This window comes from Carassius auratus, chromosome 12 (genome assembly GCF_003368295.1).
Source record: "Carassius auratus strain Wakin chromosome 12, ASM336829v1, whole genome shotgun sequence".
NCBI lineage: Eukaryota > Metazoa > Chordata > Actinopteri > Cypriniformes > Cyprinidae > Carassius > Carassius auratus.
The window spans coordinates 13005517-13032047 of NC_039254.1; the positions used below are offsets into that span (position 1 = coordinate 13005517).

The window sequence follows — 26531 nt, forward strand, 5'->3', positions numbered from 1 at the left end:
TCTAGTTTTTTTTGGATACAGACATAATAACAAAAAACCTTTGTGCACTCATAAAATAAATATAACAAACAAAGTGCGCTGTCTGCAGTCTTTGTCTCCGCTGATCGTCATGTACAAACATTTCATTAAAATGAACTGTAACTCCGTGAATACTCAACGAAGAGACATGAGAGAGATATCTATAGAAAGCCTGGAATGTCTACTTTTAAACTAAACAAGTGCTGCCGAAAACAAATATTCTGAGATAAAGTAATCCATATGAAAACAACGCAATGTCTGTTTTTCATATCTCCGCTCATTATATCTAATGTGACCACGCCCCCGCGCTGAACGCGCTATTCAGATTCAAACTGAAGCGCGCGGCTTGAATACGCCCACACAGAAGAAAAAGCAGCAAGACTATTCTTCAAGTTTTTATTTTATTTTACTGTTTGCTTCGCGATGAGAGGACTAAGACATAATTCACCCCAAAAAGATGTGATGTGGTTGAGGATTTGAGAAATGGATTTCTTCAGAAAAAAGAATGAAGCACTTTATTCAGCAGAGATCATAAACATGAGTAAGTCTCTTTTTATTTATTTGTACTAGTTTTCACATAACGTGTAAACATTTTACTAGTTAGACTTTTTCCAAATACTTTTTCCAAACTATAATTCCTGACTAAATGTATAATCAAGTGAAACATTATGAAGTTTCAATAACAATATACAATACTATACCATTCAAAAGCTTGATGTAAATAATATAAATGTGACAAATAGAGATAACTCTAACAAATGTAAAAACAATGCAGTTCTTTCGATTTATTCCCCCTAAAAAAAAACTGAAAAATATTATCAGCTCTTTTCAACATTAATAATAATAATAATAATAATAATAATGATGATAATAAATGGGGTTTATTTGGTAGAAAATAAGATTGTTAAAAGGATTTCTGAAGGATTGTGTGACTAGAGAAAGGATGCCAAAAAATTTGAAAGTCAGCTTTGATTGTCCCTAATAAACTGTTTAACTGCTCCCCCAAGTGGATATTAAATTATGTTGTGGGATAATTAAATATATTCTTAATAAACTACAAACATAAAATTATATACTTTTATTTTGTTCTCACATTCTTTCTTGTAAGTCCTCCCTCACAGTGGCACAGTTGAATGAGAGGCTCATTATGCAGCTCATTATGCAGGCCTTTGTCTTCTCAGGTGTAAATCACAATGATATTCATGATAGTTGACGCCTACTCGCATATGACTTTTACCAACAAAAAGTGTTTTAGAAAATTTAAATCAATATATTGTTTTCTGTGAGTGAGTGAACAAGATGATTTTCACATCATTCAGAAAGAAAAATTCTAGGCTACAAGCTCCAGTTCTCAACTTTTCCGGCAACCAATTTTATGTATGTGTTTTATTGCCTTATTCAAGTGATTTAACATTTTTAGTTTTTCACTAACCATGCATAACATTTTTTTTCTCAAAAATACAATCATGTACATGCATGCATTTCACATATTATTATAGCCCAGTTTGTGCTGATTACAGTGATATTAGACTTTACCCATTTAGATATTTATAAGAAACTGAAAAAAGCACAAATGTCAGGGCATGACAAAACTTCTCAAGGCCCCAAAAATACCCTTAGACTCCAGAGGGTTAAATAACATATGACAAGCACAACTCAAATGGCTGGATGAGTATCAGACTTACACTTTCTAGGACACGCAAACATCTCTCAGCTCCCCACAATGATGCCACTAGGTTCTCCTTATCATCCTCTCGGCTCAGGTTTTCCACACACTCTTTAACTGTGGGGAAACACATATGCACATCAAATCACTCTCACAAGTATCTTTTTTATAATATGCATGTATGTAAAACCCAGGCAAATGTGATGTTCATGACTTAATAAAACAAAACACAATTTTACAAGTAATATTATCAAACTTATATAACAAATACCGGATAAGAATCAGATCTTTAATACTGAACAAAAATAAAAGACCTTTATCTACAATGTGGTCCAGGCCTCCCAGAAGCCGGAGTTCTTCTTTAAACCAATCCCCCGCTCTCTTTGACGTCAACGACAACAATGTCTCCATTGCTAAATGTCCCGTCTGCAGATAAAAAGACAATGCACAATCAGTCTGAAAGATATTATATAAAAGATACATTCAGCTTTAATGACTCCATTATGCAAATGTAAAAGTTTTATTTGCTAAACAGAACAAGAAAAAATGGAAAAAGGAAGGCGAGAAATGCAAAGAAGGCAACTTGATAAAAAGCTCTTGATCTGGCTCTGATGGCTACAGCAAAAACATGAAAACAAGTAAATATTATAATAGTTTAGCAAAGGGTGTTTTCAATGAATTTATGGATGTATATAGAGATCTGTTCTTGGAGAGGGTTTTATGCTGTTTTTCAGTGTGCTAACAAGTCTAAGTGAGTGTTCACACAGAATGCATTGTTTCATCAGTGTATTTTTTTTTTTTATTGCTGGTCTATGTGCACATGCTCCAGTCAGATATCCTTTACCAGTGCCTCATGTCTCGGTTTTTTTTCTCCATTTTAGCATTTTCAGCACAATTAAAAAACAGTGTGTCAAGTAACAAGAGCTGAAGTTTTAAAATCCTTGAATTCTGTTTCATTCTGATGTGTTCCACCCAGCTGTTTTTGAACTTGTCCTGTGAGAACAGCTTATAAAAAACTACACTGTCAGCAGCACGCTAAACCCTCTCTGAGAAAGGGTTCACCAATCTTTAAACAAAACTTTTTTGCAACATTGGCCATTTTCAACAATAAAATCAACTTGTGAAAAAGCTGCATGATAATGTTTAAACAGTTGATCATGATTATTTTGCTTAATAATCTTAAAATGGGGAAGTCGTGGCCTAGTGGTTACAGAGTTTGACTCCTAACCCCAGGGTTGTGGTTTCGAATCTGGGGCCGGCAATAACACGACTTAGGTGCCCTTGAGCAAGGCATCGAACCCCCAACTGCTCCCCAGGTGCTGCAGCATAAATGGCTGCCCACTGCTCCGGGTGTGTGTTCACAGTGTGTGTGTGTGTGTGTTCACTGCTGTGTGTGTGCACTTTGGATGGGTTAAATGCAGAGCACAAATTCTGAGTAAGGGTCACCATACTTGGCTGAATGTCAAGTCACTTTAAAAATTAAAATAAAAGAACAAAGAAACTATAGTCAAACCAAACAAAATATCTCAATAGATATTACTAAATTGCAATTAATGTTTTCCCTTTTTTCAGCTCATTAGTACTTTTTCCAAAATCACTGGTGATTCATTGTGGATTTTGAACTCTATTTTGTGCAGCTTGTCAGTGAACTACGGCTCTGAATTGTGAATGCCGCTCCATCTGAACCAGCGTATGTGAGCGGAGTGATTATTAAATGCTCAGAGTGCGGAGGGAAAATTGTTGCCACTCCACTCTGCTCGCATACTCTGATCTGAACGCACGTTACCTACTTATATCACAGGAGCGGCTTTACTGACGAGATGCGCATGAAAATAGCATTTGATATTTTGCCCAGCACAAAGAGAAACACTCTGATTGGGGGACTTCTATTTGTAATTGGCAACTGTAATGATGAAAGCTTGTGGAGGCTTGTTACCAACGGAAATTCAACGGAAATGGCAATTTAAAAACAAACAAATAAATAATCTCTTAAGGACAACCCACCAGTGGGCAAACATCGCAGATCATTATTCATAATAAAAAGGAAAAATAAGTCTTTACAATTTATTGCGCAGTCCTAGAACATTGTCGTTTCGTAAACAGCAAAATATAATGCCATTTTGAAATGAACTATTCTTTAACATAGATGTTGTGACTAGTTGTTGGAACAATCCACTGACTGATACATTTTTGAAAACATCCTTAGAATGTACAACACAAGGAATGAAGTGCATCTACTAGAGGGAGCAGAATCGGAACCTTTCTGAAAAACCCCACATGAACACAAACCCTCATCCACATGATCGATCACGCAAGCAGAATAATAAAAAAAAGTGCAAATCCTTGACAGGAAAGTCTGCAGATGTAAACAAACAGAACAACCGCACTGCAGCAATGAAACACCAGTCAATAACAAAGCACAACTGATCTCGAGCTTACCGTGATATTCTCCAAGTCAAGATGCTTATTATGGACGGTTTCGCAGAGCTTGCGAATCTTTTCTTTTACTTTATTCATCTCTTTTGTCGTTAGCTGATCAGCAATGGATTTGTCCTGTTCTAATTCCAGCAAACGAATCATCAGATCCAGACTGGCCCGATCCAGGTCCATGTTCAAACGGTCACGGCTGAGAATGTACATCAGAGAGGCTGTACATAGAGCTAGATTCTGAGGAAAGGGGTAAGGACAGGGAGTACAATCGATTAGACATAAGACATCAGGCAGTGAAGGTTTCAGGAAAGTCCACATATATTTTGACTTACTGGATGTTGAGGTGCATCACTGAGAGTTTTAAACACCTGAGCCAGTTTCCCACGAGCCCTCAGGTGCATCCTGAAACTGGGCATGGCGCACCGTGTGGCCAAACTAATAACACTGCACACAAACCCAACAGAATTGTAATGAGCAAACACTGAGCCTGTTGCAAATACAAACACTAGGCCATATTTACAATACTGGGGAATGGCTAGAATATAGACTGATGGAAGGGCTTCTACACCTAAGGCAGCGTGTGTTAAGGGGTTGACCAGTCTTCAGACCAGCGGCAAGATACTCAAAGTCATCGGTGAACTCCTGATTTTCGCCAAATTCCACCACGTCATTAAAGTGCTTCACGTGCTGAACAACGGTGAACAACTGTTGAGAAAGAGAAAGCAAGTGTTTAATCTCATGATGAAAATATTCTTGGATGGACAGTCTGGCCTTTTCAGCTTCAGTGATTATAAAGAGAATGCTCACTTTCAGTTTACATAACCATTCACAATTTGGATAAGACTTATATTTCATGTTTCTAAGTATGCAGAAATGGTTCAGGACTGACAACAACTGTTTGGATGTAGGACTGAATCTTTTTTAAAAAAAGAATAAATAAATATATGATCTGACAATCATATATTGTCAGATCATATATTTAAATAAATAAATATATGATCTGACAATCATATATTGCCACAAATTTCAACTTGAGCTTGTTAAACAATGTTTACTTCTCAATATTTGAAAGCTACTTTCTGTAAAATTAGTATTTACTTCCGTGATTAAATGATAAAAATAGTTCCAACAGTTTTTGCTTATGGTACTGAAAATTGTGAAATTATACTGAAATTTAGGGGAAAGGTTAAATATGGGAAAACATTTTTCACACGTTTTATTTTATTATATCGGTTGATATAGATAATTATCACTATAGATATCAAATCTTAATTTCTTTCAAGTTTAAAGCCAGATTTTTGCTCCAAAGTAAAAGATTTTGAAACCAGACTTTTTAGTTTTTCTTAAAATAAATACCTTAAGAGAAATGTATTTTGTGATTTTGTTTTAAATCTAGAAAAAAGTTTCCGTTGCCTGATAATATTAACAATATTATTACTTTTTGTGTCTTAGAAATTTAAATTTTATAGTTGTAGTAGCTTGAGTTAGGATGCAGGTGTAAATATGTTCATTATCAAAATCAGTAACAGAAAAAATTTAGCAACCTCATTTTATATGGTGAAATTGTATTATTCTAATTTATTTATTTTTTTATCCAGTGGTCTTCCATAGTAACATATATTCAGATCATGATGACCGCAGCTAAAACCAGACATATAATAACACTGCAACATGGTTTTTAGTTATTTGTATGAAAAAATTTTGTCTACATACATTTAGTGTAAATGCACAAACGCATCGCTTATTCACACATTGTGAGACCGTTGAATAATAAATGTCCCGTGTGTGACATATGACTAGCGCCCTTTCATTCCGCTTTTGGTGCATAAACATTATATCCAACATTTGTCAACCAGCCCTACTGGAATTGGTACAAACCACAAAAATATCTACTCAAATTACTGTCATATTAAAAATAATAAATAATTATTAAAAAGTCAGCTGCCTGAAGCAGATTAAGATTTGTTCCACACAGCGCTCGCAAAGAAATGTAATCTCACGAGGCCAGCAAATATTATTTTACGCTTCATTTTTCATTGTTTGTTTATAATGTTAGCCTGCAGTCAAACATAGAGACCACAAAACAGAGTTATAATAAAATGAGGGTGGTCTGGAAACAATCCGAACGGCTTACAGCTTAGATAAAAAACACGATTCAATGGGCAGAGAAAGAGGTGAGGGCTGTAACGTAGGTGGGCCTGAACAACTGTTTAACACCCACAGTCAGAATTGCTCCACAGAACATCAGTGCTTTCTGGACCCCATTAAAAAGATCTTTTTGTATTACTATAACAGTCCTTATGATCATGCCAGTGTTTTCAATATGCTGCCACTGAGACTTTCAAACTTAAAATTCATTGAAAAACAGCTGCACTACTTTGTATGCATATTCAGATTAAAGCTTTATGCCTTTATCATTGGTTCCATGCGACTGCCTTTCAAATTTAATTGGCTCCAGCTTGGGCCTTTAGTGTAAAGTTGCCAAATATTCAAATGTCTAGTGCATTACAAATCTTTTAACTCAACAGTCTTTGTACTTAATATTAATATTAGCCTTTTTCAGAAGTGAAAGGGGGAAAAATGGAATCCATTTTTATTTCCAAGATAATGATAACTAAATATCACTTATTGAATTAAAGTGATGGCAAGCATACTACATCCAAAATGTGTGATACTGCATTGTGTAGCATGCTGTTTTAAAAAATAAAATGAAAATAGTGGTAGACAATACGCATAGTCTGCACGCTAACCAGGAAGGCTCTACATGTGTCAAAACAGATGGTGTTGTGAAGTATTTGCACTAACCTCCTTGTGTTCTTTCCTACATTTGAGTGCAGTGACCATGTCCTGGTAAGGTTCTGTGGGGACAGTGACAGACTTGATGACTTTGGGAGGAGGAGCTGGAGCCTTGAACACTCCGTCGTCCTTGTGCGAGTTCGACTCTTTACTGCCTCCCGATGAAGCGGCCTGTGCAAGAATGACAACTTGGAATTAAAACATAACAGCATGTTTGGAAGCACTGCAGAGCCGATTCACATATAGCCTGAGCTGCCAACAACCAACCCACTGCTGGTTATGCAACATGGAAACTAAAGATAGTGCTACAGAACATTATAGATTCATCATGCTGCGACTACTAAAAGGCCAAATCCACGACCAACTGCAATGCCGCTAAATAAAACACTCCAAAGACGGCCAAGCACCACATACACATACTGAATAATGCAATGTTTTGAAAACTCTAATATCTGTAGCCTTGTTTAAAGGAACAGTTGAAATGGAGGCCAAGCTTTAATGAGAATCCTTACAAACAGTTGAAGTGAAGTGAAAGCATATCTGTCACTTGTGCATAATATTACAGTGGGCTTCCATGGTGGCAACAGATGCAGCCTGCCTAAATTGTATGGGATTGATTGTGTTTGGATGGCACATGTAGAGAGTGAGGGATAAGATGCTTGTTGGAAAAGAAGTGCATAATTAGGTCGTGTTTGAGGTACATCAAAATACACTATTTACTTAAACATACGTTCCTGCTTTAATGGTGAATTATTCATCATGGTCAGTTATGCTTGTTTTGGAATCAAGGTTGGGGGTTCGATTCCCCGGGAACACATGATAGGTAAAAATTGGTAGCCTGAATGCACTGTAAGTCGCTTTGGATAAAAGTGATATTGCATATTTTTTGCTAAATGCATATTTTTAAATTTAATTAAATTTTTACAATTTTAGTTTTAATTTAATCTCTGAAAATACTTCATCCAGGCTGCCCAGTCTGCTGGTTAATGTTAACCAAGAGCTGAAACAAAAAATGGGTTGGGACAATAAATCGTTGCATCGCAATTCATGGCTCGATTCTGAGATTTCCGGAATGCATCATGAATCTCTCTTGAATCAATTCTGAGCATAGTTTTCTAACTGCAGGGGCCGGATTCACGAAACAATCTTAAGAATAAAATTCTTCTTAACTGCCAGTTTCTTCTTATTTTCTAACTTTCTAAAGAATATTTTGTATTCCCCAAAAAATCTTCTTAAGAATGTTCTTAAGACAAAACCTAAGAAGAATTCAAATTCTTGAAAAGAATAATCTTAAAAATCATCATAAATAACTTCTTAAATTTAGGACAGCCCCAGACAAACAATAATAATTATTTAATTAATTTATTGGGTTATTTCAAATTAATTGTTATATTTAAGCATTGCAACAACAGCTACATACAATACACAGGAGGACTAGGGACGTGGACGAGTTTTCTGAAGGGACAGCGAGACTGTTATTGTAAACATGATCGCTCATGATTAGCCTGTGTGTAACGCTGCTTTTTGCTGACTGCAAAACTCATTAGCAACTCTAAAACGAGTCAGATAGGGAGCTTTAATTGAACGCGTTAATATGAGCTTATAAATACATAATCTTTGGCAGTTTTCAGTGCATATGAATGTGCAGGACGCATTTGGTGTAGAATCGCGGACTCAAATACCGGAAGTGTTCCCTCAGATGAGAGAGCAAAAACAGCACAAAATGAATGAAACGTTTCGCTGCAGCTTGAGACACACTGTTTTAAAAGTAACTTTTCAAAAACAGGCTGCATTAAAAACGTGAAGCTGAGCTCTAGTCAAAGTTGAAACGAAAATATACAGTCTATGGTACGTGCTTAAGATTATTAGGATAATCTCCAGGAAGTGCAAGGAGACAATAGTGCACATTTAGTCTTAAGAAAAAAATTAAGATGTTCTTAAGAATATATTTGAGAATTTTTCAAGAATTGCACTTAAGAACATTCTTACGAACTCCGGTTAATCGACGTGTGATGACACCGTTAATACCGGTACAACCGTGGGGTGGGGGGGAAAGGAGGGGGTGCCCTCTTTTCCTCTCTTTTATATAGCTTATAAATCCATGCACGTTATACATTTCAAATTAGTGGCAATTGGCAATCCGGCGACAATTGCTTGAATGGATTAAAAAAAAATGCTCACTGATATTAAACTTAAATGAAAACTTTTTTTTTTTTAAATAACGAATAAAAATACCACCATGCATAAGCTGAAAAAAAACTGGGATCGGCAAACTTTGGACCAAAACAAATAAGAACTAAAGAACGTTTACTGCTTTGCCAATATTAGAAAGTTTTTTAAACGAAAAAGAAAATAAAATAGGCCTAAATAAATTACACAAAATGTAAATATGACAAAACCATATAAATAAGAAATGAATAGAAAATAAAAACTTAAGCTTACTAAATAAAAACACTATAAAATGGCATTTATCAACAGTGCTTCCAGAGTTTTTTTTTTGGGGGGGGGGGGGGGGGGGGGGGGGCTGTGGCTTGACGTCGGCTTCCTCCTCATTTTTTCTCCCTGTCACGGGTTTCCTACCAAGGATGACCGTTTCTTGGTCTCTTCAACAGTCAGGTCATGGTCATCCAGAAATATGGTCGGGTCCAGTAATATTGTCTTGAGCTGCCGGCTAGCTTCTGGCAGAGCTTCATATTTCTCGTCTAAAGGAGGTCACACACCTGATGAGAAGCACACTATGAACAGCGTCCTGAGTCATACATGGGTGCTGCGGAAAGACGCCGAATGTCGCCGCCGGTGTGCATACACTCGTAGAAAACAATGTGTTCAAATTTTAAAAGACGTGGGGCTGCGTTTCTCGTCTGGTGTGTTTGTGTGACCCCCTTAAAATAGATAAGATGCCGGTTTCTTTATTTAATGTAGGCTATATGTTTAAATAAATATGAAAGTTAAGATTCTAAATTACTATTTCAACAACAAGTAGAAAATGTCTAATTTAGTTAATTTAAAAACAACTTCCATTGTTTGCATAATCTTTTTTTGACTGTTGATTAATATTGTTAAAAATAAATAACAGCCTAATTCAGTTTGGGCTCTGCTGTTAATTGAAACTTATAGTAATGTAAAAGGGGCTCCCAATAGTTTAGAGCAGAAACTGAGGAAGATTTTTATCCCCAAAGAAATTTGAATTATAACTGAATATAAAGAAAACAATTATTTATTATAATTATTTTATATATATATATATATATATATATATATATATATATATATATATATATATATATAACATGACTGAACCGTCATGTTTGTGCATTGTTACACCCCTACTTGACAATAGTTAATGTAGCAATATAATGCTGGTTATCAATGTTGTCTAGAAGAGACACCAGAGAAAAAATGTGTTGCGTGGCATCAAAGAGATCAGAGTTTTTACACAAAGGTGACTATAAACATTGTGGTGATAGCATGAGAAGTGCCAGTGCTGGAGTGCTTTATAAAGTTGGTTGTGACTGTGTGGGAGTGTGTAGTGTTTGGTCGAATATATCCTGTGCTTGGTTTTGTACTCACTGGAGGAGCCTGAGACCGTGATGGAGGCATGGGCAGCAGTTCTTCTGGCTCTGGCTGGTTCCAGTGTCTTGCATTATACACAGCTTTAGTAGGTGACTGCGGAAAGAACAGACAAAGACTGTTACACTCAGGGCATTTTAATAAAAGAGTTTCATATGCAGTCCTGAGTTCAGTGAACATTAAAAGTTTAATGGTTCATTAGATTGGTCTGACTTGCATCAAGAACAACAATTCCATTTTGAGATTAAACAGAAGTACCAGTTTACTTTGTCAAAATTAAAAACCTAAATTTTGCACATATATTTATCAGTGGTTCTTAATTAGAGAGCTTCCAAGGAGCCTCGATATGACATAATATACATTTTTAATTACAAAAACCTAACTCCAAGACCTGGAAAATTCATGTAAATTTTAAAGCGCATTGGGCATTTTTATAAACACATACTTTTTTCTTTTTTTTTAGTCTGGCAAGCCCTAAAAACATTTACTGTTACTAAAACATTTTAATTCTTCAAATAACAGAATGCAAGAGGGGGACTGAATATTGTTGAAAACAATGGAATCAAAAAGATTGAGAATCACTAATGTGAACAATATGAATTCAGATAACATTGTGAAACTACTTCTACAACCTGAGTCTGTATTTTGTATTTTGATTTATGCATTTATTCATTTTGTTGTCGGGAACAGCAGCATGGAGAGAGATTTTAAAGTGAGTCCATCCCCAAATAATCAGATTAGCGATCACTTTTTTTATTATGCCATGGTGCATCTTGTAGCTAGGGGTGGGCGATAGACCAAAATATTGTATCATGATATGAGTAATTTTATATCACGATAACGATATATCTCACAATATAGTTACTTTTTTCCTTTAATAATGTTATGGTATTCAAATCTTTGATACCACAGAATTTTCATAGTGCTTGTCACTAATGTTGATATCAAACTACTGCAAGAAAAGAAAAAAATACTCAAACTGGAGATAAATAAACAATCAGTGATGAAATAAGAACAAGAAACTAGTGATTTAGTCAAGAGCAGTAAGAGATTTTCTCTCACAGTTGTTTGATTAACATGAGTGGCAGATAGGACCAATATTGGACAGCTTCCCCTTCAAGAATGAAGTACACATGCACTTTCTCTTGCAACTGTTTATGTTCCCTTAAGACCTAAATGACTGTGTTTATGAGGATAATTGCGAAGCCGGGCATTTGGATGCATATAAGTGTTTATGCAATCGTTCAAACCCAGTAAACCAGTAAAAATTCTTACGAGCTCTATTTGCAGTTGATGCGTACCGTACGCACTACTCTTACACCGAAACAGAGACAGCATGCACATATAACCCTGTTGTTTGTGTTTCAACAGCCTAAAATAAGTCGTTTTAAACTGCAGTAAAGTGACGTGAGCGCGCATGCATCCCTGTGCATTGCATACGAGACTGCTGTCATTCAAATTATGAAAAAGTATTTCCATAAACAATGTATTTTGCATCACCACGAAATATACGATAGAGCATAATATGAAACAAGAATTAATCTATTAATTTTGTCCATCAGATATATATATATATATATATATATATATATATATATAGCCATTTCACCCAACCCTACTTGTATCAGGTCACATTTTAAGAATTATTCAAATTCTTTTTTTTTTTTTTTTATTGTGTCTGATTTGGAATTGAAGAAGATACGAGAGCAATACAGGACAGTAAAGGACTACGAGCTGGGATTTGAACTCGGGTCGCTCAAAGGACAACCACACTGCAGGCTATTAGTTCCAACATTTTTGCAACTTTTACAAGTTGTGCTTGTCTGTCCAAAACTACACTCAATTATGAGCAAAAATAAGAGCAAACCGCAAACCCCATTATATTTTTTGGCCGTTTCCTACAGTGGTTTAAAAAAAATCAAAAAAACAAAACCTTTGTTAATACACATGGTAATGAAACAAACATATCAGCATTCTGAGCCAAGAAACATTGCGAAAAGAAACCTGTGAGGGTTGGGTGTAGAATTGTACAAGGGTTTAAGCAAGGAAACAAAACGTGTGAAAACTAAGAATACATCCAATATCCAAATCCACTCCAGTCATGAAGATAATGGTCTGTAAACATTTTCAATGCATAAGCTACTGCTCCAATCTGCACAAAGACAGTTATATTCCTTCTTCAACTGTAATCATATTTGTAATTAAAACTCATTAAGAAGTGCTACATTTCTCAGCTTGTTTGTGTTGGCGGAGTGTGAATTGACACGCAGGTCATTTGTCTCAGCAGGAGTGCATTCAAAGCAGACTGCAGGAACATTCTATATATGAACAACTCACAGAAGATGCCAGATCAAGTCAAACTGCAGGGACTGACAGCACACAAACGGTCAAAAGGAGATGGGGTGGTAAAAGGGCACTTGGCTACAGGAGTAAGTGTAGGCACAGTCCACTGGGCAAAACTGAGACTGGGTTATTATTAATAATGAAGAGAAGATTCTGGCCCCCAACATAACTCTGCAGGAGACTGGATTTAATCTTCTGTAATTAAGAAGTGTTCCTCATGCTAGCAGGGAGTGAAAGTCTAGCTCCACCCCATGGAGAGCTCCACATGCTGGGCTAGAAACCACCATAAGGTCTTGCAGACAGAAATCAAAACTGCCCCCTGAAGTGTCTTTTTCTCTCTCTCTCTTTCTCTAGGAGTTGGAATATCCCCTCAAAAGTCTGGGAATGATGTTGCCAAGACCTCCCAGAGGACCAGGCAGATAGTATAGAGCTGAAATGATACAAGCACATGAAATCGCCTCTAGCTATGAAAGCTCAGGTGTTGTTACATTTAAAAAAAAAGTCACAATAAAATGCAAAATGTAACCGGAGCACTAATTAAGCATTGCTGCAAACTACTTTTAAGATCAGTGGAGTGTTTTACTGAGGTAGTAAAGAAAAAAATAATAATTATCAGGTTGCTTTATGACAATTAATAATGAATCATGATTTTGATCAATACGGAGATTATAAGAATAATCATTAAAAGTATTCTCATAGCTTCTTAAAAACTCTACAAATAAAGCACAAAAATATATCACATGATCCAAGTGTTTAAAATAATTATTCACTCATTCCTAAAACCTTCCAAAAAGATCACCTCCTTCCCTCATCCATTTGTCCTGTTGTCAGGAGTAGCTTGAGCATGTGGAGTACATCAGAAAAAGCACAAGGCATGTCTACTTCCTCCAATGTAGTCAATGTCATTAATTATATAAGTGGCTCCAATTTTTTTTTAGATGTGATACTCACATTTAGTGTAGAAAGGGCATCAAAGCAATGCACTGTAAAAATTTTTGATTTTACTTAGTTTTGTTTCATAACATATCAAGTTGATGGTTTAATTAATAAAGAAACACAACAAATAATTTTGTGTAAAATCAACAATACTCAAACATTTTGGATCCAGGCAGATACCACGTGATGACCTAGATTAACTCTGAAACTCGCAATTTGTGGTAGCCATTGTAGAAAACCAGATCTCAGAAGATGACTGCTCATCCACAGTGAAGGTAAGTGGCTGTTCTGTGAAATAATTAGAGCTTTTTTTTATCATATATTTTACTTGCAGATTGTCTGGTCTGTGTGAAAACAGGATGGTGCACAGTAGTTATATTTCACCGTCTGACACCCCAATGTGGCTTAATGCCACAGAACATTGCAAAACTCACACATGCAAGTCAACAAGAATACACTACATATTACATACTCCACTCTATACCACACACACAATAACATACAACACCACAAATATTAATATAAAATTAAAGCATACTGATACTTAAGTGTTATTTGTTACAGAATGTTTACTGTTGTTCAGTAATCTGTATTTTAAATGTTTTAAAAGATTTTTAAGTTATATTTGTAAAAAATAATCATATATTCACCATTTTTCTGTTTTGTCTTCCACTCATTGAAATATATAACTAATTTTAAAAGTATTGAGCAGTCCCAAGGTATTTTAAAATACAAACATTTTAAATGATCAATCTAAATGAGCTTACATTTTATAATGGACTAAGCAAAACTATTATTGTAGAAATAAATTAAATGCATTAGTAAAATCTATTAAAATATTGTTACACCAACTAATACATTTGTTCACTGGGATACTCAATTGTTTTAAGCATTGCCAACTAAAGATTTTTAGGTAACCCTGCTTAAAATTCCATGTGAAATTTACTTAAGTAGAGGGATGCAAAAATGATGCACTATATTTTTAAGCAAATCTAGTGTAGTATTTTTCAATGTGGTTGTCAATGGATCAAAATCTTACTCCAGAGGCAGTTATATGCAAATGTATTTTGCATAGCTTGCTTAAAATAAAGGCCCTTTTTGTATTGAAAAGCAGGAGACTTGCAGGATGTTTAATATCTGGGTGTGCTTTGAGACTCCGCCCTCTTTGACATGGAAATCTTCTCCAGTTAATTTCCTTCTTTCATATCAGGTAAAATTTGAGTTCTAAATCGATGACCCCTTTTTATTTGAGGAAACGGTGAAAAGAATAAAACAGCGTGTCTGACGAATGCTGTCTTTAGACGAATGAAAAGTATTGAAGTCATCAGAGTAGTGTTCTCAAGCTGTAAAATGAGGCAATTTAGACATCATCTTATTTACAAATCATTACAAATCATTACACACAGTAATTTGTACCAAAGTATGCAACAGCTAATGGATTAAAAAAAAAATCATAAAATGAACCCATCAGCACCTGTGCATCAATAGCCATCCACTAATTAAGTTAGGTTTAAATATCATAATCATGTCATTACCGAAGTGTCTTAAGAACTTAGGAAAAGAGAAAATGGCTCTCAAGTTAACCCCTTACTAGTAACCCCCCTTTTTTGGCATGGAGACCGAAATTACATACCCAAAATAAAAAGGGTTCTGCTCATGATTCTTTTTGACTAGATACATAATCAACCTTTGTTCACAAAGCTGACACTTTAAAGTTTACTGTTCAGGAATCAGAATCACTCAGACTGTTATGATAATAGAGATATATAAGCTCAAACATAAAAACAAAAATAAAAATATTAAAAACATATGTTTTAAATGTATTTAAAAAAAATGTTGATGTAGGAAATGAGTTTGAAAACACAGTGTAGCTAAGGCCACAAGTCTTCCAAGACTTCATAAAAAATTTCAGAATCGAATCTGTAAAACTGTGAATTTTATGAAATATTTTCTAAGGCCATGTCATGTGTGTTTTTAGAGAAGGCTAATCAGATTGATTTATGGCCCTTGTCATCTCTGTAAGATCTCACATGTAAATACTGCTGTGCTCTTTGTGTATGTTTCACTGTTGAAAACTGCCCGAATCATGATTGTATTGTTCTCACCAAACGGTTCTTTCACACCTCCGCCAAGTATGACACATTATCCGCATTATTCTTTTATCATTATTCTTTTGTTTTTATTCCACCTTTATTAGCCTTGATTGTGGTTTTTCAGGCTTTACAAAGTAACAAAGCAGCGATCTCACTTCAGTCTCTCTTTGCATTTAGCCCTTATTTATCAAAAGTCTTACTATAAAAATACAACAAAACATTTTCTTACGACCTTACGTGAATTATTGAGACAAAAATGCATTATGAAGAAGAAAAGCACCTGCTATTAGTAGCATTGGTGCTAACTTTAGCATCAAGCTACATCTGACAATTTATGAAATTATTAGTACACTTTTACTCAAAACTCACTTTAAACCCCGATCGAGTGTTTATAATAACTTCCTTTAGCGATCAGGGGTGGAATTTGGTCGTTTACTGTTGTAAAAATATGTTATTTGTAGCCTTTTTCACCGCTGCACAAGTTAGCATTTCCGATGTACATTTTCGATTTTTTTTTATAAAAACGCCCCAGATCTCAAGAAATTCTCATACCAAGCTTTACTATCGTAATCGCGGGTTTATTATTCGGATATTTTGTGTGTACAGAGGTGTTTCAGTGTTGTTTTGGCCAGATAACTACCAGGAAGTGTGCAGGAAGCATGTGACACGATGGGGCGGTGTCCAGATATGAAACTCTAAGATTGATGTTTGAAAGACCCAATCAGAGTCTGAGTCACACACCGCACGAGCTGTGACGACTGCACGCACACACAGATCACTGGGAGAGGCTGTTTATCATCTGATCGCGTAAATCCGTGGAAAATGAATAGAAATGACGATTCTGTCTGAAGAAATATGAAGTAAACATCAGTAAATATATCCATATATCTCCGCAGATATGCATCTTTGGTCTGTAAATCCTTATTGACGCTGTTCAGTGAGTCTATGTGAACACAAATAAACCGCTCTTGACGTGACTGAATATGAGTGAGTTGTGAATTTCTATTCAAAATGTGGCATAATACGGATTTATTATTTTGCACTCCTGACATAAATCACTAAATATCTGTCACTGCAACAATGTTTTATCAAAATATTGGTCAAATATCGAAGCTTGAGTCTTTAAACTTTCCATTGATGCACAGTTTGTCCAGATGAAGTAAGACAGTGATGTTTAATGTGCTGTGAAAGTGAAACAATAATAAACTGGGGCCGTCAGCGATGTTTGCACGCAAAGGGGTTAAAGACACAACCTGTAGCTCTCAAGATTATTTCCCTACAGTCAGGCACTTCTCCAGCAGAGTTACTGCCATCCATTGCATCACCACAAAATCGGGTTTAACTTGTTTTTATTTTTTACTTGTATACACAGACTAGGGCTGGATATTATCAACTACCAAATGTTTAAAAAAAAAAAACACCTTTGGACTTGGTAATACTTTTGCAAGCAATCTATTAATTTTTTTTATTTTCATCAGTTCAATACACCTAATAAAGTGTCTCCCAGATTATACTGTAAAAAAAATTATATTAATAATTATTTTCAAACTTTCACTCATGCTATGGCAGATTTGATCTTAGGAAAAGTTTAGTAAAATTTCCCAGATTTTAACACTATTTATTAATGGTAGATGGGAAGTTTAAGCTCATTTAGCACCACCGCACATATTAGTCAAAGTAATATATATATATATATATATATATATATATATATATATATATATATATATATATATATATATTAATTAAAAACAAAGAGTTAAAACAAAAACAAATAATCAAAATAAGGGAAAAATAGTTTAATTTTATAATAATAATTAAAATAATAAAGCAATGGTTCAGAAAGCGAGAGAGAGAGAGCAAAGGCAGCGTGCAAGTGAAATGTCTCCACATGAATTATTTACTCAGGAGAATGAGTCATTGAGAGTGTGTATCGAGCGAGAGGTGGGCAGGTCTGCCCCTGGCATGTTCTGCGGTGGCAGTAAATGTCACCACGATGCTGAGCTTTGACATGTTTCAAACACCTCTTACACTTCACAAGTCATGAAAAAGAACATCCCTCTTGACTCTTCATGTAACTACAATTAAAGAGAAATGAAAGGAATATTGTGGATTCAATACAAATTAAGCTTAAATCAACTTAATGTGAGAACTAATGCTGCTTACCACAGAAAAGAGACAAAAAAAATGGGCGAAAGGAACAATTACAGCAATGTTCTTACAACTTAATTAAATGGGTCCATGAATACTAAGGATATAAAAGGCTAAATGTACTGTAACAGTGATTTCTGTTGAAGAACTTTCAATAATTTCACGATTTATTCAGTGAAAGTTTTATTTGACTTGTGTCTATGGGCTGTGTATTTGCAAAAAATTGACGATACAATATGCATCACGATACCGGGGTTGCAATACGATATGTTGCGATACATTGCAGTACTGTAAGCAAGGCAATATATTGGGATATTTCTTATTTAAGAATAGGATATATCTTAGGAAAGCTGACATAAAGAACACCACCATATGGAAACCGTAGCAATAAATAAATACAATTAAAAATATTTAACCAGAACACAGTGGGATCTGCACTTGCAATAATCAGTCCCTGTCATATGATGCAATCTGTTTTATTCTCGCTGTTGCCACCGCCATGTTGTGGAGTCGGTGTGTGATTTTTTTTGTGAAAGTGAAAATACTTTGTTTGGCCTTCCAAAAGAGGACACAACTAGAAATCAGTGGTTAAGTTGTATTTACAACGCTGTTCCCAAACAGATCAACCCAAATATTCTGACGTGTGCAGCACATTTTACGGAGGAAGAGGACCGTTTCCTGTGAGAGTAGCCTAAAATGCTAGTGTCTGTTTCTATAAAGTGTGGCAGTTCTGTCTTTGCAAGGACAGTCTGGCACTTCTGACTCACAGTCTGTAAGTACATTTTCATATGTAAAGGATTTGCCATGATTCAAACACGAGTTTTGAACAGTGTAGATTAGCGCTTGCTGTTTGTCGTTTCTCCAATCACAGATGTAAACATGGATTTATGTTTATGCAGCACAATACACAATGCGTTAAAAAAAAAAGTGATTAAAATCAGTAATTTTGTCCGCACTGAATGTAATAAATGTCTCGTTTATGCTGGGTTTTATTGTTTTTGTCTTGTTGCGCTGGGACACATGGCATCATGGTAAGGGGTGCAACATTTCCATCATAAGCTTAACCCTTAGGGGACTAAGCCCTTTTTGGTCCGTTTTCTCTATTTTTACATTTCGGCTTATAAACTATATGTAATGAGGATGGACCACCATGTATTTGGTATCAATGGATTCAGAAGACCCTAAGCTACCATAAGCATGCATGAAATATGTCTATAAAGGAAGTATGAGTGAAAAATTGTACAATAAACTAGAGAATTTCAAAGACGAAAATGAGATTTTTGTCATTTATTACTGAAAATCCTACCTCACACAACAATAGTTAAAAGTTTTTGACCCAAAAATATATTTTTCAAACTCTTTGCTTGACATAAATGGGTTAATGTTCAATCAAATGTGTAAAGATCAATTAAATAATTAACTTTATTTACAAACAGTCCTAGGCGTTTTTTTAATTTTTGGGACTAAGCCCTTTTTGGTCTGTTTTCTCTATTTTTATATTTGGGCTTATAAATCATATGTAAAGGAGATGAAACACCCTGTGTTTGGTATCAATGGATTCAGAAGACCCTAAGCTACCATAAGCATGCATGCAATATGTTTATATAAAGGAAGTATGAGTGAAAAATTTTACAATAAACTAGAGCATTTCAAAAACGAAAATTAGATTTTTGTCATTTATTACTGAAAAACACACAATATAGAACAGTTTTTGAACAAAGAAAATATATTTTTTCAAACTCTTTGCTTGACAGAAATGTGTTATTGTTTAATCAAATGTGTAAAGAACAATTAAATAATTAACTTTTTTTAAAAACAGTCCTAGGCATGCCAGTGAGCAAAGCAAGGCCTCTCCAGGCCTTTCCAGTAATTGTTCCAGAGCTTGTTCTGCCGTAAATCTTTTACTGCTTGCCATTTTGATAAAACAATTGTGTAATAATGCTGTATCTCTCTCGAATTGATCTCTTTGTGCTCGCTAACACACTTTCTGCTATCTCCACGTGATGCTGATTCTCCGATCGCTCGAATTTAGCTCTTTGTGCTCGCTGATACTGCGATCGCGTTCTGCTTTCTCCACCCTGATGCTGATTCTCTGAACGCTTATTGATTACATGACATGTCTTTTACTTTAGTCCAGCCAGCTTTTACAAGGCTACAGCAGAGCTACAGAGTCCTCTGAATCGCTAGAAGACATAACCTTCCTCTGATTGGGTTAGAAAAAGACTCCTCCCAGCGGCAATTTTTCCATTGGCTGTTGCGTGTTGAATCTGCCTAGCACAATCTTTTTCATTGGCCTGTTTACGCAGTGGTATTGCGCAATAAGGGAAGTGTTTAATATACAAACTGGACACCGCTGTTTTCAGCGGAATCTGAGGAAGACGGCAAAAAAACCCGCATCTCTCGAGCATTAATAGTTTTTGAGATAACTACACATTTGTAAAAGTATGCCATTTTGGGCGGTACCGCCTAATCCGTCCCCAGAGGGTTAAGGACTTTGGCCAATCATAACGCAATGGATAGCTGGCCAGTCAGAGCAGACCTCACTTTTCATAACGATGAGCTTTGTTAAAATCGATGCATTTCAGAAAGGCGGGGCATAGAAGAGAAACTAATGTGTTTTTTAACCTTAAACCACATAAACACATTGCATAACACCAAATACACAAATTAATGTTCTTTTTAGCAACGTCATCTTACCCCTTAAAAAGTGCTTGCAAGATGCTTTAGTTAAATCTATACATTTTAAAGTGCTTGCACGATTTCTAAAGAAAACAAAGCAATTAAAACAAAGAAAGAAACTTTCCACTTGGATTTCAGAGGTTTTTCAGTTTGTATTTATGTTCCGAATGGAATGACCGAGACCACGATGCGAACACCGCCCCAACTGCACAAAAACCCCATCATGAGAGAAAGCCGCAGCCACGTGGTGACCCTACTGTCCGCTGCGCGAGTCTCTTCACACAGGACACAGCCAGCTGCGGAACCAAGGTGCTAATCGTTAGGGCTGGGTAAAAAAATAGATTTTTCGATTAATCGTTTTTTAAAATGTGGTTGATTCAAAATCGATTCTACAGTGGATTCAATCATTTTCCTCCACAAAAACACTTAGTCCTTACCTAATCTTGGTGAGTAAATGTTTTTCAAATAATAACTAAATATTATTTGAGTCTTAAATGCATAATGTAGACAGAGTAGGCTATATAAGCTAATGTTGGCAGAGCCTTTATCTTAATTAATTTCGTTATTGCCAAATACCCATCTTAATTTATAATTTATCTTAATTAAATTTTTTAAGAAAGACTTGTTTTTATTGGTGCGTTGGCCTATTTATATGCTAAACGAGCCTATACCGGGCTACTTATAGAGTGCTTAGATATTACGATGTTACAGAGGACTTATTTTATTTCTTTGTTCAAACTTCCAAGTGGCCTATTACGTTAGTCATGTATAAATTGTTAAACCATGTATAAATGACTAATTCCTGACAAAAGGCAAAAGAGCTGTGTGCTGCATACATTTGAATAATGTCAGGTTGTAAATGGGCTCGGGCTTTTAAAAAGCTGTCAATCAAAATTTACGTGTCGGGCTCGGGACATGTCGGGCTTAACTTTTAAGGCCCGATTACAGCTCTAATAGAAAATCGAATCGAAAATTTAAATCGAATCGAGAATCGAAATCAAATCGATTTGAGAGCTTGTGAATCGAAATCGAATCGATCTGGAACATCTGAATCGATACCCAGCCCTACTACTCGTGCCGTTGTCCCGGGGCGGACGTTACCACAAAAGCCCAAATGACACCACACTTCAGATTTGTACACAAAAATGGGAAATCCTTCATTACTAGCGGCAAACTATATTAATGCTAACATTAGTGGTGAGCCCTAATGCTGGTATTTCCTGTCACTGTTTAAGTTCAGAGATGAAGACTGCTATCTGTCGGTCAGGATGTAAACTCAAAACGAAACAACTGCCATGATTCTTGTATGAATTTTATATATATATATATATATATATATATATATATATATATATATATATATATATATATATATATATATATATATATATATATATATATATATATATATATATATATATATATATATATAAAATTCATACAATAATCAACTGCCATGAATATTAATTACACGTGAGTATCGAAAAATTTTGTTTGCCGATACTGTATCGATTCTCAAAAATGGAATATATATATTAAACAACTGCCATGATTCTTGTATGAATTATATATATATATATATATATATATATATATATATATATATATATATATATATATATATATATATATATATATATATAAAATTCATACAAGAATCATGGCAGTTGATTCTTGTATGAATTTTATATATATATATATATATATATATATATATATATATATATATATATATATATATATATATATATATATATATATAAAATTCATACAAGAATCATGGCAGTTGTTTCATATATATATTCCATTTTTGAGAATCGATACAGTATCGGCAAACAAAATTTTTCGATACTCACGTGTAATTAATATTCATGGCAGTTGATTATTGTATGAATTATATATATATATATATATTAGGGGTGTAACGATACGCGTATTCGTATTGAACCGTTCGGTACGACGCTTTCGGTTCGGTACGCGGTACGCATTATGTATACCGAACGGTTCGTTGGAGTATTTAATTATATTTGAAAAAAAAAAAAAAAAAAGAGAGAGAGAAATATAATGATATGCGTTCAACAAGGTAGCCCAATAACCCAAACAACGTAACAGGCATCGCCCCTGACACTCCCGAAGAAGAAAAAAACACCATCTTATATGTTTATGTTAGGCTACTCAGCAGGCGCTCGCTCACTCAGTACGCGCTGAAGGCTCGTTGCAAAATAGCCAATGCGTTTAACAGACTAGAAATGAGAAGATCCTCCAATAACCAACAGGTCTGGTGTTTGGGTGCACTTTGGATTCCCTTTAAGCTATAATGGTGATGGCAAGAGAGTGGTGGATAAAAAAACAACGGTATGTCGCATCTGCAACATGACAGGGTACACCAGCGGGAATACAAAAAAAAAAAAAAAAAAAACACCAGCGGGAATATCTGGGATATATGCGTCAGTACTATCTGGGAAAAGACGAAAAAAAAGGAGAAACATGCACGCAGCAAACTATCCCTGCAGCATTTAGACACTATAGCTTACAGGGAATCCAACCCAAACACCAGACCTGTTGGTTATTTTAGGATCTTATATTTCTGGTCTGTTAAATGCATTCGACATTTTGCAACGAGCCTTCAGCGCGTGCTGAGTGAGCGAGCGCCTTAGGGGCCGTTCACATATCGTGCCTAAAAACGCATGGAAAACGCTAAGCGCGTCTTTCTCCTCCTTTCCAAAGCGCTTGGGCAGAAGCGCTCATGAGGCGTCTGTCTTTGCTAAGCAACAATGACGTGCTCTCTCCATGAGACGCGGAAATTTCAGCGAAGGATAAATGGATTTGCAGCTCTAAAAATCGCTTGCAGTAGCTCTGCTACTAAATTTATTTCAAAATTGCAATCCATATACAACTATGATCAGCTGATCCTTCATCTTGGCTGAGCTCTCAACGTTGTTACGGGAAAGGATGAAGCTGATTGGTTGGTTCTTGTCACATGACCCGCGGTGCGCTTGCGGCATTCTGAAAAGTTGAGATGTTTTTACATTTTGCTGTATCTAAAACGTATCGAACCGAACCGAACCGTGACATCAGTGTATCGTATCGAACCGAACCGTGAATTTTGTGAACCGTTACACCCCTAATATATATATATATATATATATATATATATATATATATATTTGTTTCATATATATAGTTGTTTCATATATATATTCCATTTTTGAGAATCGACACAGTATCGGCAAACAAAATTTTTCGATACTCACGTGTAATTAATATTTTCTTACACCCCTAGCTGTGTCATTTTAATTATTCTTCTAGCAGTTTCTTAATTATCGATGGCCTGAGACCACTACCGGACCTTTTTTTTTTGCTAGTTGACAGAACTGTCACTTGCCCTACTTGGAGAGCAATTATGTAATGACATTCCAACAAACTCACATTTATTGATTGTGTAAATGTTCTTGAGCCTTTCCAAATTAAACATTTGCTTTCTGTGATATTTTAAAAGTCTGGGGAATTGTGCTAATTTAAAATGTCACCAAGTCATTTTGCTGACTAAAATAACCTACACTACAGTTTTCATGAATCAAATTTTCATGTGATTTTTTTACATGTAAGAAGTCAATGTACTATAAAAACTTACTGTAAGTTTCATGTTTGATTGAAACTAAGTTGCCAAAACCAATGAATACATACACACAATCCAAGACAGCCAGTACAAACACAGATCAAACCTGCAAAAAATGCCAAATACTGGCTGGATTTTATTTATTTTTTACATTACAAATGTACGTAAATTACAACACTAATATTTGTGGCTGTCATGAATGGATGGATCACCCAAGAATTCTAATTCTGTCATCATTTATTCACCCTCATGTTGTTCCAAACACACAACACAGATGAAGATATTTCTAATAAAAACTGAGATACTTCTTTCTAAGGTTGACTATCGTTTGCATTAAAACAATTCTGATTACGATTCTGCTTATTGATTCAGATTATTTTTGATTCCCAGTTTGAACTCCAATGCGATTAAGAAAATTATATGAAACATATTTCTTTTGTTGCTTTAAGCAAAACATTTAGCTGAAAACCATCAACATAAATCAGCAGACTACATAAAAATTGGACCTGTTTAAAGGGATAGTTCAGATAAAATGTTGTTATGTTTTAGCTTACCTCAAGGGAATCCAAGATGTAGGTGTCTTTGTTTCCACAGTATTTTCCATTTCCATTTTGATATTTTTAGGTCAAATAATTCTTGTCTATGACTCATATCAACAATTCCCCATTGTAAGTACACATTGATGTCCTAAGACACCAAACGAACAGTATTTATATCCTTTTTACCCCTTGTACACAACCACGTCCAACTGATCTGAGGTCACACACCAGGAAGCACGCGCGTTCTGGCTTAGTCTGCACAAGTGCGGAAAGCACCGGAAGTGATTTCTCGTGCGTGTACGTGACTCATTGTTTACTGTTTATCACACGATACGTCACCAATCTGCACTGTCTGAAATATAATGCAGTAAATGTAATTAATTAATTAATTGGTTTATAACGCACTCTATAATAGTTGCGATTATAATAAAAATACATTACTTATTCTATTTACAGCGTGCCATTGGGTCCCTCTGGCATTGGACGTCACCTCCAGTTTAAACGCGGCAAACTAAACACAACGTGCAAACCGCTGCAGCTCAACAGCAGAGAAAACTCAGGATCTTCAGTCAGGCAGGTGTGCGATGTGATACTGTCAATGTCCTCGTCGTCGTCTTGTAGCTAGTTGTGGCATTGCTATGTTCCATTCGTGACAACATATGCTCTCTACTTCTGTTGGCATCTCACAACACTTGCTACTAAAACCACCAATTTTGAAGAGATCTCTGTCTCTCTAAGACTTGAAGACGTGCTGCTGCAGCGGATGCTTCCTCCATCGCTCTGAGTACTTGATCTGTGTTTTCTGGTTGAAATAAATATGGTTGTGATTTCATGTACGTCTAAATATGTTTAGATCTTCACAGTGAAAAGTAACACTTCCGAAATCTCTGTGTAAACAATGAGTGATGTACACGTGCGAGAGATCACTTCCGGTGTTTTCCGCACTTGCACAGACAAAGCCAGAACGCGCGCAAACGTCACACACCAGGAAGCACGCGCGCCCTCAGATCACTTGGACGTGGTTGTGTATAAGAGGTAAAAATGACATAAATATTGTTTGTTTTCTCACACAAACTGCTCGTTTGGTGTCTTAGGTCATCAATGTGTACTTACGATGGGGAATCGTTTAATTTGGACTTCTCTGTGCATGCTCTGAGGTGTTGACCATTGACCTGCACTATTTGAGTAACAGACAAGAATAGTTTGACCTAAATATATCAATGGAAACTACTGTGGAAACAAAGACACCTACATCTTGAATGCCCTTGAGGTAACCTAAAACATATCAAAATTTAATTTGAAAGTGAACTATCCCTTTAAGAGCTATTTGTGCACAAAATAGATCTGCATGATTCTGCTTAAATTGAGTGTTTGTTTTATTTTAAATGGAAGTTGTAGTTCTCTCACAATTCTGAAAAAAAAAAACATGAGACAATTCAAAATTACAAGTAATTTATGAATAAATGATTCGATGAATTGCTCAAGATTTACTTGTTACATTACTGGACGAATCAGTGTGTTTGAACGAATCTCTTGAATGATTCGAAGACAAATACATTTTAACAGCCCCTTTTCGCCACCTACTGGCATAACATTGTTATGATTAGGGATGGGCATTCGATTAAATTTTCTTAGTCGATCGTCGGGAGAATTAACGATTGACTATCGATTAATCATTAATATTTTTATAA

At 35.4% G+C, this 26531-nt stretch overlaps 1 protein-coding gene across 1 annotated transcript in view; it reads right to left on the minus strand.

Moving 5' to 3' along the window:
• The window catches only part of LOC113111871 (wings apart-like protein homolog), a 62183-nt gene that overhangs the window by 17344 nt on the left and 18308 nt on the right, over positions 1–26531 (minus strand). Inside the window, exons 6-12 of the mRNA XM_026277035.1 lie at positions 10481–10576; positions 6920–7081; positions 4683–4819; positions 4447–4558; positions 4124–4351; positions 1999–2110; positions 1704–1801 (exon numbers count right to left, since the gene is read on the minus strand). Coding sequence (XP_026132820.1) covers positions 1704–1801; positions 1999–2110; positions 4124–4351; positions 4447–4558; positions 4683–4819; positions 6920–7081; positions 10481–10576 — 945 coding nt within the window. The remainder of the gene's footprint in view (positions 1–1703; positions 1802–1998; positions 2111–4123; positions 4352–4446; positions 4559–4682; positions 4820–6919; positions 7082–10480; positions 10577–26531) is intronic.